This window comes from Procambarus clarkii, chromosome 7, assembly GCF_040958095.1.
Source record: "Procambarus clarkii isolate CNS0578487 chromosome 7, FALCON_Pclarkii_2.0, whole genome shotgun sequence".
Taxonomy (NCBI): domain Eukaryota; kingdom Metazoa; phylum Arthropoda; class Malacostraca; order Decapoda; family Cambaridae; genus Procambarus; species Procambarus clarkii.
This window is the reverse complement of record NC_091156.1, coordinates 20,728,690-20,747,133: the sequence shown is the minus strand read 5'-3', so window position 1 is coordinate 20,747,133 and position 18,444 is coordinate 20,728,690. Positions and strand designations below refer to the sequence as shown.

The 18,444-nt window shown below is 42.7% G+C and overlaps 1 protein-coding gene across 1 annotated transcript in view; it reads right to left on the bottom strand.

The window, feature by feature from the left end:
- LOC123761399 (transmembrane protein 47) overlaps nt 1-18,444 on the bottom strand; it is a 96,303-nt gene that overhangs the window by 29,889 nt on the left and 47,970 nt on the right. The window contains exon 3 of the mRNA XM_045747415.2: nt 1,782-1,931. Within this exon, the coding sequence (XP_045603371.1) occupies nt 1,782-1,931 (150 nt within the window). The remainder of the gene's footprint in view (nt 1-1,781; nt 1,932-18,444) is intronic.

The window sequence follows — 18,444 nt, the reverse complement described above, 5'->3', positions numbered from 1 at the left end:
TTATGAAGGTGTAATCTGGGTCGTGCAGGAGGTAAGCTGCAATGGCCTCCCGCACCACAAGGTGGGATGCGGGAGGCCAATAACCTCCGGTAGGATGGGACCGAAGAACCAAAGGGAGCAAGGAACCAAACTCAGGGAGTGATTGACATCAAATCCAATTCATACAAGGAGGGAGGAAAAGAAAACCCCACCTCTGTAATAGCAAGCCCCACTCAGAGGGTACAAAATCCTAAGTGGGATCCAATGGGCCCCGCCCCCAAGTCAACACCTACCCCAACCCAAGGAACCTCCTCACAAGCACCCGAGGCCAAGCCATTCTCCAAATCCCCTGCCTCGAAAGAAAAAGCAGAAACTGAAAAAAATCAGGAACGAAGGGGGGCCTACTAGTCAGACCTAGAAGCTCCAGCTAGAGGAATCGGCTCGAATGCCTCCGTCACCACACCAGAAGGGACATCCCCCGAAACTGCCAGTCTCTCAACACCAGCTAAACCCTGCCCCGACCCCAAAACCCTCAGATGCTTCAGGGTCAGAAACCGGGGGAGGGGGGGGGGGGGACTAGGACAAACAACAGCAGGGAAAGGACAAGGGGGCGTGAGCTGAACCAAAGTCAAAGCGACTAACACCCCAAAGTCCGGGTCCCTATAACCAAAACGGGGCAAACTCGGGGCACCCAGGGTAGCAACTAATATAATGCGTTGCAGCAACCTAAACCAAGCAAGCAATGCTGAAGCTGCCTGCACCCTAATACTATGATCAGAGATCTGGGTGTACTGGAGTACAAACAAGGAACAAAACTTGCAGGACTCCGGATTGAAGGTGTCACCGACCCAAACGGCAGCATGATGGAGGCACAAACGGTGAGTGTCACACTGAGACAAGGGCACAGAGCAACCTTCAAACTTACACGAAGTGAGAGGAGGACCCAGAGGTTGCATCCACCGGACCAAAGAGCCCCCCACAAGGTTTCCCATGGCCCTTAATCGCATAATCTTACTAAGGGAAGCCTAGGCAGGGTACTGCTAACCGGTTCCCAAAGTTACCAAACTGCTAAAGCTGAACCCTTGGGACGTATACACTCATGGTGACCTAGTGGAGGACCACCAAGATATAAATGGGTGTGACCAAAACTAAGGGGCAAAACCAAGGGTCATATCAGCCCGGTTAGCTCCGGGGAGCCGAAAGGGCTTCCCCCAGAAAAAATATGTATTGTTAATAAATAGGGAAATAATAATAAATAATAATAATAATAATAATAATAATAATAATAACAACAACAAATAATACAAGGAATAAACCTAGCTACTCTGGCCAACATTTGTGATGACAATCTTGGCACAATTATAGTAACTATGCAGATAATGTCACCCATGGAACTGCATACCCACCAAAGCTGTACATGTCAAAACTTCTAAATTTTAAAACCTAGCTAGGAAAAAAAACACCTGGTTAAATGTGAGGGACATTTGACAACCCGCAGTATTCCTGTCCTTGTCGAGGCTACTGGTGTGTTAGTGGCCCTCGGGTAAATTCAGGTAAATAATGGGACTGAAAATTAGACACCCAACCCACAAATCTGAAAATAAAGGAATTGATGACGTTTTGGTTCGTCTTATCTATAGTATCTATGCACCGACACCATCGAAAACAGTTCCATATCACAAAGATCTACGACATTGTCCCCCCCAACCCCCCCCCCCCACCAAAAATATATATATATATATAACTTTAAAAAAGGGGAGGAAACAGGAAAACAAAAACTAGTCGTAAATGTTGGTACTGACATGCGAGGGTCATGACCCAGACAGCGATGCGGTAGTAGCGGCTCTTGAGGCCGGGGTCATTACTGCTGAGGCCCATCCCTGTCATGATGGTGGCGAAGACGTCCAGCAGCAGGCAGATGACACACAGCGCCGCGCTCGCCATGATGTATGCTGCAAACATTTCATACATTAGTGATGTGGAAAAAATTCAACTCACCATATCCATACATCTAAGGAATGAAATATTTCCATACTATATTTACATTAGAATCATATCTCTACTGATGATTTAAGTATCATCTGTATCTACATCAAAAGCCTTCATGACCATTTGGTCATGTACACCATTGGGCTCAATGCCTATACAACATTGTACATGTGATCACAAGCTTCCAGGAGGAACTGATAATCAAAAAATATTGTTGGCACAAAATAATAGCTTCCAGTGATGTATTTAAAATATCCTCAATGAAGGACAAATAATACTATCAAGCACTGTCAATACTCTTCAAATCCACTAGGTGTTTATCTTGTGATATAACTATCACAGTAATCAGTCTAAATAATCAAAATAATCTATAATCGTTCCGGCACCTTCACTAGAGGAGGGGGCCGACACCAGTGGGCATCCAGCGTCCTGTACAGGATCATTCCTTGTTGACATGCAGGTGGTGCACACGTGTACAGTCTTTGAAGAGTTTCAGTGGTCATTACCACACAAACTACTTAGCTAATCACCAACAATCACTACCTAGATATTCGGGGAGCCCAGAGTACTAGTAGCGTACTCGTGTACCCAGAGACTTGCCACGCTTCCACCATTTAATCCTTAACACTGCTACAGGTATCTATCCTACAGCAAACGCTACTAGGAACTCAATCAACATCAAGCTGTTGATGCTTATCTGCATCAAAAATACAGAACCTATCTCCGGAGAGATCATACAGCCTGACAACTTGCCAGATTAGGCTCCGGTTCTCAATTCAAGATAATGGTTTTAAAGCATAAATTGGCCAATTGCACGCTAAGACATTAATATGTACCCATATATAAATTGCGAGTCGTTAGGCAGCGAGGCAACGCCTCACCAATTAGTGAGTTGATTTTACCTTCTTCAGTGAATGAATCTCATTTATTACTGAATATTCATATAAATCTGAATATCTATATCATATGAATATAATTCTTTAATACAACTCACATTTAATTGCCATATCCATTAATCTTAATTTATCAAATTAGTTTATTGCATAAAATATTTTCTTTGCATATTGCCTATGCATTATCCTTTTATTATAAAACTACTTTGCTGAGAGTATCAGAACAATTGATAATTGTCTGTTACAATATTTCTAGAGCTAGGTTAAACTATGTACCTAGTTCTGATCTTTGACCATGAACCGTACCAGTGTTTACAGTTATAGAACCGTCTTTATCAATTTATCATTGTAAAATATACAAGCTAAATATGTTGGAATACCCACAGGTATATTGTGGTTCTGCAATCAATGAGCCAGTTCAGCCTACAGGACCCTACCTGCTACACCCCATTACCAATATCAAACACATAGAAGAGTTTTGCCTTACAACCCAGGACCCGATTCATAAAGCAGTGATGCAAGTACTTACAAACGTGTACATATTTCCTCAATCTTTCACGACTTTGGTTACATTTATTAAACAGTTACAAGCATGAAAACTTCCCGATCAACTGTTGTTATTGATATCAACAGCCTCCTGGCGCTTCGGAGCTCATTAACTTAAATGACTGTAAACAAAGCTGCCAAAGATTGAGAAAGTATGTTTAGGTTCATAAGTGCTTGCGTAAATGCTTTATGAATCCGGGTCCAGCATATGAACCTTAACTTCAGCTGAGAGAGGTCAACCCGTTCTCGCAAATTTAATAAGTCAATATTGACTTATTAAATATGTGCATAGGTGACATACTTAATATAATAGATACCCTTAAAAAGATTCATAGAAAACACCGACCTTACCTAACCTACTTAGTATGTTAAGATAAGCATCTTATTGCTTCGTAATTACAATTATTACCTAACCTATAATAGGTATAGGTTAAGCTATACCTATAATAGGTATAGGTTAAGTAATACCTATAATAGGTATAGGTTAAGTAATAATTGTAATTACGAAGTAATAAGATGCTTATCTTAACATAATAAGTAGGTTAGGTAAGGTCGGTGTTTTCTATGAATCTTTTTAAGGGTATCTATTATGTTAAGTATGTCACCTATGCACATATTTAATAAGTCAATATTGACTTATTAAATTAGGTAAATTAGGTATTACAAGGTTAGGTAAGGTTGGTGTTTTCTATGAATCTTTTTAAGGGTATCTATTATGTTTAGTATATCACCTATGCACGTAGTTAATAAGTCAATATTGACTTTACGAATTTGCGAGAACGGGTTGTAGAGAGAGAGCTTATTTGTGCTGTATTTTATGAATTACAGTAATTATTCAGTTTCATATTTATGGTTCTAGTGACCACATTTTTGGTCCTATGTAATTCTCCTCTTGTATCAATCCTGGTATTTCTCCCACACGTCCTCTGTTACCCATATTGTTTTCATATGAGAAATACGAATTACTTTTCTTAAGAAGGAGACTGTGTACTTGCCTAGCTGTTCTTGTGGAAATTTAGCTTCAGCTCTTGGGTCCCACTTTACAATATTCAATCAACTGGTGTGCAGGATCCCGAGCCCTCTGAGCTCTAGCATTTAGATTTGAAATTGTGTATAACCAAATCTGAACACAGGAATAACACCATATGAGACCAGTAGGCATGGCAGGATGTGCAGAATACCCCCCGCTGAAAAGCAGAGGTACAACAGGTACGCTGAGGGAGAACTCTTACCAACAACAAGGGCCCAAGACTTTTCAACACACTCCCGCTACTCGTAAGGAGCATAACTGGCCGGCCTCTCACAGTGTTCAAGAGAGAGCTCGATAAGCACCTCCAAAGGATACCTGATCAACCAGGCTGTGATTCATACGTCAGGCTGCGAGCAGCCCCGTTCAACAGTCTGGTTGACCAAACGACCAACTGGGAGGCCTGGTTGGAGACCGGGCTGCGGGGCCACTGATCCCGGAAGCTACACAAGGTAGACACATGGTAGGTAAACTCATTTGACCACTTCATTTCTTAGTTCATTCTATTTATTTGCTACTCTGACACTGAAACACGGGCAATTTTGCTGTGGTTCATTCAGATGGGGTCCCCGTCCTCGTGTGCCCTTTACACAACAGTCTGTCCTTGTTTACTATTACACAATATTAAAATTTTTGTAAAGGGGTAGTGATATTTTCCGAATGTTTATGCCTCCAAAGTATAGAAAATGGCTATTATTTCCCCTCAAACTTTGATTTTACTTTCCTCACAAAGCTTAGGGACGCTGTCTTGAAGGTACGTGAAGGCTGCTGACTCCATATCTAGAGCTGTGACACAGTCTCATAAGTCGGCAGCCTTCAGGTACAATCAAGACGTCTCTCCTAAGCTGTCTATGGCAAAGTTTAAGTGGGAATAATAAAAATTTTCTATACTTTGGAGTATCAGGGGCCCCAACCTATCAGGAAGCTGCTGATAAATGGTCACTGCTTGCTTGATGCAAGCGGGGATGTTTCTGGCGGGGGAGAAGGAAACAATTGCGCAGCGCGTCCCGCGGCGTTGCGCGGGCAGTTTGGGGCCCTATAAATACGGGCGCACAATGGGGCTCTGCCCTCACTCCGCCTGCCCTCGCCGCTGCCCTCGCAAAATCCCACCCTCCTCCCCTTTGCAAGCGGCCGCTTTTGTACCCTTGTCATGCTTTGCACAGTTGTCCTGATTGTCTCCCCACTGCATGTGGGAAGGGGGGTGCAGCGCCGGTCCCCAAGTGTCCCGCTGTCCGCAGCTAATACTTTGCCCAGTCTAGGTGCTAGTAAGCCCTACTTGTAGTCAACCCCTTCTCCTTATTCATTAGCTCTTTCCGGCCTCTTGGTCGGGTACATTATGTGTTATGTGGTCTCTCACTTATTAGTTACTCTTTGTGTCCTGCCTGTTATATCCTAGTGTTATATAATTACTCACATTTGCATTCGGCCTTAATTCTAGTACCAGTTAAGCTTTACGTTTCTGCAGAATTAGTTTCCATGTCACTATAGGCTAAGGTCTCATAATTACTACGGGTGTACCTTTTAAGTTAAATCTAGTCCTCGGACTTGGAATTGTTACTGTTAATTCTTACTTTATATATTTACATGTTCTGCAGAATTTAATCTTCAATAAACTTTAACGCCCCATGCTGCCTGTATCTTTCTCCCCCTGGACAGAAAATAAAAAATATTCACCACCACCAGAGCACTTCTCTGCAGGATAAACATATCAATAGTGACACTAGCTCTCCATACATGTTAGTTGCTTAAATTAGAAACTGTACTTGTGGTCGGTCTCGAGACCATTGTTGATGTGACGATGTGAATTGAATGTTCTAACTAGCACATCAAGATTGTAACTTGCTTAGCTAAATGAATTGTGGGTTCAGTCCCTGAGCCCATCATGTAACCTGTAATCAAGTAATTATATAATTATAACTATAACATCAAGTAATTATAATTATAATTATAATTGATGTAATTATAACATCAAGTAATTATAGCATAGTAGAACTCTGTTTAGTGTTTGCAGGTTAAACACTAAACAGAGTTCTACTATGCTATAATTTAAACGGCTTTCATTTTATATACCTGCATTTGGGTGAGGTGATATGTTACAACAGTTTTGGATGAGGTGAAAACAAACTTTCAACACAAGACAGAACACGAAACAATGGGTATAATATTGGGTAAGTTAAAGGGAAGAATGGAAGTAACTCCAGAGGGCCTATTGGCCCATATTTCTTGATGCTTCTATATTGGTGCGGAGTCTTGAAGTGTATATATATTCTACCCACTTCAATATTATATATATATATATATATATATATATATATATATATATATATATATATATATATACATATATATATATATATATATATATGTAACAAACTAGGCTGTTGTAAGAATTATCCAGAGGGGTTTATCGACAAAAGAGAATGGGAAGCTGAGCCGCATGGTGACCTGACCCCCAGGGGAATTCGCGGTGGAAATAACCAACGCTTTGTTCATAGCTGCGTAAAATGAATCATCCTATAGTATTCAGTAATTTAGAGAAAATTAGCCTTTATTCATTTTGCATTAAAATTGTATTGTATAATAGTACTGGATACAATATCAAGAGTATTCTAATTATTGAGTTTAAGTCACCATCAGTGACGTCACGAATCAGATCTAACTTTTAAGGCGGAGTGACCGGCGGTCATAGGTCATCAGGGGTTGACATGTCTAGTATTTCTCAAAGTTCAATTAACCATTTTGGGGATCGGGAACAGCTCTGCCGTTAGATGTTTGTAATTTAATTCAGTAAAATAATTCAACCAGTCTGGATCAATTAAGTACAACAGAGGTTAATTGTTATAACTTAAACCTTGCTAGTAACTTGGTAGAACTTTGACTAGGCGGAAGGATACAATGTTCTGTCTGGGGGAGACCAGACAAGGAACAGAGCAGTGTGGAAACGGGAGCAGCTGGGATAAGAGGTCAAACATCTTACCTCTCCCCAAGACCAGCCAAAACATCTAGCTGGTCGCCCAAGGTATAGTTGCTATTGTTAATTATAGAAATAGTCTTCTCATTTGCCACTCAGGTCAAGTAGGGAGTGTTAAAGTGATAGGGAGTGAACACATTTAGATTTTGTTTTAGTTTTCTTTTAATAAATTAAATTTGTTATTAATTTGCATTTTATTGTTTCCATGTGTTTTATGTGTAAACTTGTCCTGGTCACGTGGTCCACACGAGGCAGAGTTGCATTGGGCGCCGATTCTAACATCGGATCGGAATTCATCATCCCCATCTAATTAATTCCACACTCAAGGTCATCGTTTATAGGGGGGATCAAGCCCCTAGGTTGATTAATTAGCGTGATCGATCCAGACCTCGATCATTGCTCTTGTATTACTGGTCTGGTGGTGGCAGCAGAGGTGACTCTAGGGTTTTGTTCAGAGCTTAGGTCACGTCATACTGGGTGTAGAATCCTAAGTCGGTCAATCGTCTTAGGACCACGTGGCGTGGAGTTGGCTTTGTTAAAAGTTTTGGAGTCCCTTGGTTTAGAAATAAAAGTAAGAATACAGAGAGAGGGTAAAGAAGGTAGATAAGGAAGTACAGTGAGAGGAACACAAACCCGTGTTACAATGGTGCACAGCGGTGGTTTCAACAATTTTGTTTGAAATTGTTGAAAGGCTCACGCGTCTAGCCGTTCGAACACGTGCGCGGATGCTAAGGAGACAGCCGCGGGCCAGGATTAGCAGTGCGCCCCACAAGTGCGTTTGAGTGGGGATTGGCGAATCTTGGGTCATGCGGGCTGATATGATTAAGGCTTAGTTAGTAAGATTAGGCTGTTAAAATTAGATTTATTGAAAAGGAGACCGCTCCGAGTTGATTGGACTGGGTACCATACTCGACCCATTGCAATTAATTCAGAGGTGTTGGGAGCCACCATACTCTCAACAGCAGTTCCTTGAGGGCTGTCGGGGGCGGATATATCTGTGGGACGCCAGTAGATAGTCCGAGGGCGTTATTAGACGACCCAAAACGCTAGGAAAAACGTAATCCGTGAAGGGCGTTGCGGCCTCCGAGGGACGGACTAGTAACCTACCTAGCAGCGATTCAACAACTAAGTGATCGCACACTTAGTGGAGGTTGAGTCGTCCCTAGTCATAATTGTTGCTGAAAGCTGCGTGTCGCTCTGTTGGAACCTAGAGGGTGTGGCCCCTAGGCTAGGTGTGGTACGGCGAGCCGGTAGGAACGATTATAAGATTAAGTCGAGTGCATTTTTTTTAATTAAGTATACTTAAATTTATAAAGTAATTTCCGTTTATTTGCGTTGTTCTAGATTAATTTTTTCCCCTAAATTCAATCCCCGGTTAAAATTTTTCCCAAGTGTTTAGCATTTTCTTGCATATTAGGCTAAGTGCGTACATTAAGTTTGTTATTCCCTGTTGTATTAGTCTAAGTCAGAGGCGTTGTTGCTAGTGTAGTTAATCCTCTGGACTTAGGGCTATTGGTCGGTCACTATAGTAAGTGAAGGAGTTTAAGGGATAGTAAGTTGCGTGTAAATGTTATTTGTCCGTGGAATATTTCTAAGTATTTTGGGATAAGTTTTCGGCTAAGTCAATGTCGGAAAGTCGTTAACTGTAATTAATTTGTATTCGTGGGTCACGTGTATGATCTGGGTATCATTAGGATTCCCCAGTCGATGCGAGTGATATTTTCTAGTTTTTACCAGTAAGACGGTAGAATTGTGTTTGTAGACTTAGAATTCTGTTTTCAGTAGAAACGTAGGTGGAAAATTTTCTAAGTCCAGCTTGGGCTAGAATCTGACTTTTTGGCGGAAATTCTAATTTTCATGTTTCGTGTATATTCTGGGGTCAGTATTACTCTCTAGTGCGCGCAAGGGACGTAATTCTGTTCGTAAAGCATTAAACAGTGATAATTACATTTTTGCCGAATTTAGTTATTTTTCGAGAAAATCGTGTCGTAATTTTGTCAGAGTCCATTTGAGGTGAAAATCTCGGATTTTGACGAAAATTCGAATTTGAGTGTTGAAACCGCCCGATGTGTCAGTATTGTTCTGCATACAACGTCAGTAGTAAATAATAACGTATTTATATCTGGAAACGAGAAACCCAAAATTTTTGTGAATTAAAGGAGTTTTGTGATATTTGGGGTGATAGAAATTTTTTTCCCTCGGAGTCAGAAAAATTGGCAGAGTCCAGCAATTGAGTAAAAACGCAGTTTTTGAGTAAAATTCAATTTTTGGTAAGCATATATAGGTCCTGGGTGTCTATATCAATCGCTAGAGCGGTTTATTAACGTAAAACTAGTTATTTTCCTTCAGAACAAAAATTTTGATTTTTCAGCGTTTAAGCGAAAAAGCGCGGGACTTAGTTTTTTTTCAGCGCAGCTGGTCCCGCTCCATCAGTCATCAGTGGCCACGCTGCTCACTTCAAGTGCGTTTAGTAGTCGAGTACAGTAAATATTCTTTATTAATCCATCACGAGTGCTGCGCGTTAGTTGCGTTATCATTTAAATTGTTTTATATAAATTAGATTCTTTAATTTTTTTAACGTAAAGGACTTAGGTTTCAGCAATAGAACTGCGGGATAGTTCACGGTCAGACACGAGTGCGGGGCAGACACTCATTCATTGGATTCACTTCAGCGATTCTCTCGATAAATCGTTGTATTTCCTATTTTGGGAATCTAGTAGTTTTCTCTTAGAATAGAGTTGTGATTGTTTTTTTGTGTAAGATCACGGTTGTAGTGAGTCCGGGTCGAGGGTGTACTAAAGGGTAGTTTAGAAGAGACGTGGCACACCAGGAATCACAGAAAATGTTTAACCCAGATAATGACCAGTCAGTAGGGACCAGTGGGAATGGGAGTGTAGAGGACAGCACCTCTTCCGACACCACTGGGGACCACCTAGGTACACCTCACCCGTCACTACAACAACCCCAACCCCATCCTCAATTTCCATACCAACCCCATCCTCAGTTCCCATACCAACCCTTCCCCCAACCCCAGGCCACTCCATACCCATTCCAACCCCAGGCCACCCCATACCCATACCCATACCCATTCCAACCCCAGGCCACCCCATACCCATTCCAACCCCAGGCCACCCCATACCCATACCCATTCCAACCCCAGGCCACCCCATACCCATTCCAACCCCAGGCCACCCCATACCCACCCCAACCTCAATCCACACCCCAACCCGAGGCCACCCACACCATACCTCAGCCTCAACCCCAACCTCAATCCACACCCCAACCCGAGGCCACCCACACCATACCTCAGCCTCAACCCCAACCTCAATCCACACCCCAACCCGAGGCCACCCACACCATACCTCAACCCCAACCTCCATCCACACCCCAACCCCAGGCCACCCACACCATACCTCAACCCCAACCCCAGGCCGCCACAGCCTTAGACAGGCAGATGAGCACGGAGACGCCGGGCACTCAGTTGTCGCCATACGTAGAGGCGTTAAGTAAAGGCGAGGGAGCCAAGCCGAGGAACTGTGGCGCGGGTTCATCAGGCGGGAAGCAGCCCTCAGCTGCAAGTTCGAGCCACCCTGCGCGGGGTACCAACAGAGATCCGCGGAGGTGTTACTCCTGCTGGAAGCGCGGGCATATACAGAGGGATTGCGAAGTCACTCCTACGAAAGCATGAAAGCAGGCTCCTAGTGATGGCAGGCCTACTTTTGAGGTGAAAGTGGAAGGTGTGAGATTGACAGCTTTTGTTGATACAGGAAGCCAGGCAACGGTAATTAAAAAGTCAGCCTTCAGCAATTTTAAGTATGCACGTCTTCAACGTTGCGCAAAGACATTAACAGCAGTCAATGGGGAAAAGATTGAGATCGTAGGTCAAGGTACGGTTAATTTTGAGATTGATGGGGGATTGCAGCCTCACACATATACGATCGTAGAGAACCTTGATTTTCCTGGTCACATCTTAATGGGAACTGATTTTCTGTCGCGATTTAATTATTCCTTGTCTGCTCAAAAAGGGGCTAGGAACTGCAGGTTGCAGTTGGGACAGACTTCCTACCCAGTGGAGATGATCGACCATCCCCCAGTTGTAGCTTCAATTAAACGGAAGCTGAAATATAATGCGCACTTTCCAAAATTGATTTTTAAGTCTCTTCCAGACACAGTTAAGAGGTCATGCGCCTTGCATGCATTGACCAAACAGAGTTGCCCACCACATTCTGTTAAATTTATTAAAGTAGCCGTGGGACGTCACATACAACCAGGTACCACCCTTCAGGTGGCTGGGAGATGTGATAGTTTATTAATTCCTCATCACTTAGTTGTAGTGCTCGATAAAGGGGCACTCATTCCAGTTGTCAATCTTTCACATAAGACTTTTCGCTTCAGGGCAGGTGATAGGGTATCTCAGGGAACCATGGTGGAGGACACAGAAATCTTTCACCATGAGTCAGCTGAGACGCCAGCCGTCACTGCACAATGTAGTGCACTGAATATGTTGAAAACTAAAACACCATCCAAAGTACAATACGAAACGAGAAATGTTGCACAGAATGTAGAGGAGGTAGAAAAATTAATTTCAGCACTTGATTTGCAACATGTTGCACAGGCGGATAGGAAGGCACTGAGAGGAGTTTTACGAAAATTCCCGAAATTGTTTGCGACAGAGGATGACCAGATTGGTCTCCTTGATAAGATCGAGCACACCATTCCAACTGGTGATCATTTGCCTGTGTACACAAGACAGTGGAGGTTGCCGGAACAGGCAAAGAACATTATCAGGGAGGAGTGCCAGAAAATGTTGAGACAGGGCGTGATAGAGCCTAGTACGTCACCGTGGCTCTCTCCTGTTGTGCTAGTTCGGAAACCGGACGGTAGTTATCGTTTCTGTGTTGACTACCGGAAGGTGAACGAATTAACTAAGGGTGATGTGTATCCGTTGCCCCGAATACAGGAGATAATAGATCAATTTGGTGCTGCTAAGTATTTCTCAACTCTTGACGCAAAATCGGCGTATTGGGCGATTCCGGTGGCAGAACAAGATAGGGAAAAAACAGCATTCTCGGATGGTAGGCACACTTATCAATTCCGTAGGATGCCGTTTGGTTTGAAGACAGCGCCTTCGTCGTTTCAGAGGGCCATCAACTTTATCCTTAGTCCGGTACTGGGTAGGCATTCTTTAGCGTACCTGGATGATGTTGTGATATATTCCAGGACGTTTGAGGAACACCTGCAGGACTTGACTGAGACTTTGAAGTTGTTAGATCAGGCAGGTTTCAGGCTGAATGTTCAGAAGTGCACCCTGGCGGCTCAGAAATTCAAATTTCTGGGGTTCCAGGTGTGCCCAGACGGTATCCGACCTGACCCAGATTCTTGCCGCGCCATTGCTGACATGCCTACTCCAAGGACAGCAAAGGACGTGCGTAGGTTTTTGGGGGCGGCCGGATATTTTCGTCGTCATATTGAAGGTTTCGCTGGCCTTTCAGCACCCCTGACTGATCTGACAAAGAAAAATGCGAAGTTTGTGTGGAAATCTGAACATGACGAGGCCTATCGCAAACTGAAAGACCAACTAATCACGACACCGGTATTGGCTATTCCTGATTTTGAGAAAGAGTGGGAAGTGCACACTGACGCCAGCGGTATTGCTATTGGCGGGTGCTTAATTCAGCGAGACGCAGATAATTTACCCCATCCAGTAGCCTATTTCAGTAGGAAGGTCAAAGGACCTGAAGTTCGTTATTCAGCTACGGATCGGGAGGCACTGGCAGTAGTAGAATCAGTTAGGTATTTCGAGCCTTACCTATTTCAGCGGCATTTTGTAATCTACACAGACCATCGAGCATTAACACACATATTTAAAAAGCGAACGAAATGCCCACGAATGTCACGCTGGTCTCACGAACTTTCGGCCCACTCATTCCAGATCTTGTACAAGCCTGGTCCAGCCCATGTTGTGCCAGATACGCTAAGTAGAAATATAGCGGCAGTTCAAATTAATGAAAACATTGAAACCATTCCATCAGATAAAATGAGAGAATACCAGATGAGCGAGCCTAGATGGAAAGAGATTATTGAGTATTTAGAGGGAGGAAAATACCCGAAAAAGAAAAAGAATTTACCTATACATGATTTTGAGATGAAACAGGGCGTCCTGTATTATGTTAATAGCCAGAATGATAGGGCAGTATTTCAGCTAGTTATTCCGGACGCGTTGCGGTCATCAGCGTTAAAGCTTGCGCATGCTTCAAAAATTGCAGGGCATCCGGGGATCTTTAAAACGCACTTAAAAGCAAAGTCTCTATTTTATTTTCCAGGATTACTTTCTGAGGTAATCACTTTCGTGAAGTCGTGCCCTCGTTGCCAGAGGAGGAAAGGTACCCTTAAGGTACAAGCCCCACTTCAGGAATTCCCTGAAATTCGTGAACCGTTAGATCGTGTGGGGGCCGATCTGATTGATTTACACCACAGTCATTCAGGTAACAGATATGTGTTGGTGCTAGTTGACCATCTGTCTAGATACACTACACTAGTTGCATTACCTCAGAAGGATTCTCGTACGGTTGCAGATGCGTTCTTGCGTAGGTTCGTTACTGTATTCGGACCTCCTAAAGTTTTAGTCTCTGACCGGGGTCAAGAATTCAATGGGAATATATTTAGAGAAGTTTGTAAGATTTTAGAGACAACTTCGGCTTTTACAACAGCCTACCACCCACAAGCAAACGGAATGACGGAACGGACTAATCGTTCAGTCAAGGATATGCTTGCAATCCTTGCTGAACATGATGCAAACACCTGGGATGAACACCTACCCTATGTTCAGTTCGCCTTGAATACTGCCATCCACCAATCAATTAACACCCAACCACTTCATTTGTTCACTGGTAATTCATGCAATTTCCCCTCAGGTCTGCTTAACAGACATAATGTTGCATACGGGGAGGACTATCCTTCAGAGGTCCTTGGAAAAATGAGAAATGCATGGAATATTGCAGCTGAAGCGTCCAAGAAGGCACGGACTCGGTATGCTCATTTTTATGACAAGAAAGTGCGCCCTCTTGAGTTGAAGGAAGGAAGCCTCGTATTGAGAGTGAATGAGGCTGCGCCCGCCAATCAGAGCAGGAAACTAGCTCCGAGGTGGCGAGGACCCTATAGAGTAATTAAAAGGGCGGGGCCGGTTAATCTTGTTATAAAAGGAGTGTTCGAGGACCAGGTGGAAAGGACAATTCACGTGAATAAATTGAAACATTATCATGCTAGAGAGGAATTAGAACTGCCTTCAGCGGGTCTAGTTCCTGACTCAGCAGTGCTGACTCATGGCTTCACCGACGAGTCAGAAGATGAGGATGACCCTCTGTCATCGCTCATTAGTAGTCAGGTGCAGTCTCGCCACCCTATGGTGACGAGATCTCGCGCTATACAGTAAAGTAACTTCCTTGGTTAGTATAATTTAGTATTCATTAGATTTTTCCTGTAAAGGCAATGAGATGTACTATGTCTATACTTGACTCAGGTAGCAACTTTTACCGTGCTCTGGGGTTCCACCTCCACCAAACCCAGAGTATATCTATGCTTCCGCTGTGTTGTGTCTGTCTGTTCCCAGGTCTGATTGGTACACCGACCCAGTTGTTCCAGCCACACGTGAACCCTTGTCTGTAAAGACCGAGGGGGGAGGCACGTTACACAAAGCCCTCCCCCCACCAGACCCAGTAACCCATACATCAGTTACTTTGGGGATGAGTGACTGTCCAAGAGTCACCCGGCCGACGCCTCACGTCACTAACGAGGTTGTCAGGGCCAGCGAGCGGTCCACATTATAGCAGTCACCGGAGGTGCCATACAACGCCGGGGTAGCTGTCTCGAGATCACCAATACCCACCTGCTGCGTCATCAAGACTGCAGTCATTCCAGCAGTGTTGGAGGAGAGGTCAAGAAATGGAAAGCGCGTAGCAGTACTCAAGAATTTCGCCGGAAGATTAATGATTACGTCATCTGAAGTAACAAGAAAGCAGAAGTAAGGCGGTCACAGGTGGAAGGCACGGTTTCCCTACAGAGTACCGGGACTCGCCAATAGAAGGTCGCAAAATTGTCTCCTTTGGCCTAAAGTCGGCGGTACGAGGGTATGCACAGTTGGTGTTTACGGCCTAGTAACCTGGTGACATCAAGAAACGCCTGAGATGACGTGAGCAATGATGGAAGACGAGATTCACCTGTTCTGCAAACAAGCAACCCGCCTCTACGACCTTCTAACATCACTCCTGCTAAGAGACACCGTTGGTACATCCAGTTCTGCTCTGCTGTGGTCATCTGCGACAAGTTTAACATCAAGACTACCGTGTGAACTGTGATTGATACGAAGGCGTGTGGACTGTCGAGAGCAAGATTAATGGCCGAAGTAACAGTATTCTACAGCTGTCACTTGGCACTCAGCTCTACTACACTCTGTCGTCATTCAGGAGTACCGGATGGGAGTACAAGAGGACCAGGTATTGATGTCTACACATGGGGAGAAGCAAGATCGACACCGTCATCGTCAGCGACTACATTCAGCATCCAGCAGCGTCGATTTTTTTTTTTTATCGTTTACTCAATATGAACAATTGATACAAACAACAAAGTTGGCTCTGAACATCTGTGTAAAGAACATCTGGACACTTTTGTTTAAATGTTGAAAAACAGAGTTAGAATCAATACTTTCTAAATGTTGAAAAACAGATTTAAAATAATTCTGGTATAATATATGAGAATTTTACTCTATAAATTGGTCAGTAATCAAAATCGAAGCCCCTGTGTAATTGTCTCAGCCCAGAACAAACGGTTATGGAAAATTATGTTGTGCTATTTTTTTCAGAATGTTTGAACACAGGAGAGGCGGACCAATATAAACATTGACACTTCTAGTGAGTGAGAACACTTGGCTGTACAGTCGGCTGAAACCTGTGATATAGTATAGGAATTTTTTTTATATTTTTAGATACATGTAATAAACGTTAGGTGTGTTCCTGACATTGATGGGGAGTGGGTAGTACACGGATGTGAGCTTGATAGTTCCGTAGTACGCTCCCGGATGACTGAAAGTTCAGTCTGAACTTATAACTTTAATGTTTGTTTGAGCACGGTGTGGCCGGCTCTAGGGGACACATGGACTTGGCTAGTGAAGAGCCAAGAGAGTTTAATAGCTAGTTTTTGATGGTAGAGTAGGGACATGTTATTTAGCTATGTCAGTAAGGATAGGATGTATGTTTCCTGATATTAGAGGATTGCTGTCAGTTGACAGCTGAGAAATTTATGAAATATGAACATGTTCATTATGATGTTGGACTATTATTTGTCAAATTTTATCAGTTAGGTTAGCTTTTGTTTGTGGCATGAGTTGAATTGTGGGTTTGGATACTAAACCTCGTGAATTTTAACAAATTAACAAGGTTTACTAAGTGCTTGTGCGGGGGGGTTGTAACAAACTAGGCTGTTGTAAGAATTATCCAGAGGGGTTTATCGACAAAAGAGAATGGGAAGCTGAGCCGCATGGTGACCTGACCCCCAGGGGAATTCGCGGTGGAAATAACCAACGCTTTGTTCATAGCTGCGTAAAATGAATCATCCTATAGTATTCAGTAATTTAGAGAAAATTAGCCTTTATTCATTTTGCATTAAAATTGTATTGTATAATAGTACTGGATACAATATCAAGAGTATTCTAATTATTGAGTTTAAGTCACCATCAGTGACGTCACGAATCAGATCTAACTTTTAAGGCGGAGTGACCGGCGGTCATAGGTCATCAGGGGTTGACATGTCTAGTATTTCTCAAAGTTCAATTAACCATTTTGGGGATCGGGAACAGCTCTGCCGTTAGATGTTTGTAATTTAATTCAGTAAAATAATTCAACCAGTCTGGATCAATTAAGTACAACAGAGGTTAATTGTTATAACTTAAACCTTGCTAGTAACTTGGTAGAACTTTGACTAGGCGGAAGGATACAATGTTCTGTCTGGGGGAGACCAGACAAGGAACAGAGCAGTGTGGAAACGGGAGCAGCTGGGATAAGAGGTCAAACATCTTACCTCTCCCCAAGACCAGCCAAAACATCTAGCTGGTCGCCCAAGGTATAGTTGCTATTGTTAATTATAGAAATAGTCTTCTCATTTGCCACTCAGGTCAAGTAGGGAGTGTTAAAGTGATAGGGAGTGAACACATTTAGATTTTGTTTTAGTTTTCTTTTAATAAATTAAATTTGTTATTAATTTGCATTTTATTGTTTCCATGTGTTTTATGTGTAAACTTGTCCTGGTCACGTGGTCCACACGAGGCAGAGTTGCATTGGGCGCCGATTCTAACATCGGATCGGAATTCATCATCCCCATCTAATTAATTCCACACTCAAGGTCATCGTTTATAGGGGGGATCAAGCCCCTAGGTTGATTAATTAGCGTGATCGATCCAGACCTCGATCATTGCTCTTGTATTACTGGTCTGGTGGTGGCAGCAGAGGTGACTCTAGGGTTTTGTTCAGAGCTTAGGTCACGTCATACTGGGTGTAGAATCCTAAGTCGGTCAATCGTCTTAGGACCACGTGGCGTGGAGTTGGCTTTGTTAAAAGTTTTGGAGTCCCTTGGTTTAGAAATAAAAGTAAGAATACAGAGAGAGGGTAAAGAAGGTAGATAAGGAAGTACAGTGAGAGGAACACAAACCCGTGTTACATATATATATATATATATATATATATATATATATATATATATATATATATATATATATATATATATATATATATATATATATATATATATATATATAAGTATATTTTGGTAGCAGTCTTTCCTGTAGACATTATTAAATATGACCGAAAAAGTAAGATTAATAATTCTAACACGAATTTTCTCAATCTTTCGTACATTTCTTTTCACTGTTGGAGGTAAATCAAAAATCAATTCTCCAAAATCCATTTTTATTTCTAGTCTGACGCGACACGAGCGCGTTTCGTAAAACTTATTACATTTTCAAAGACTTTTAGTTTACAAATACACAACTG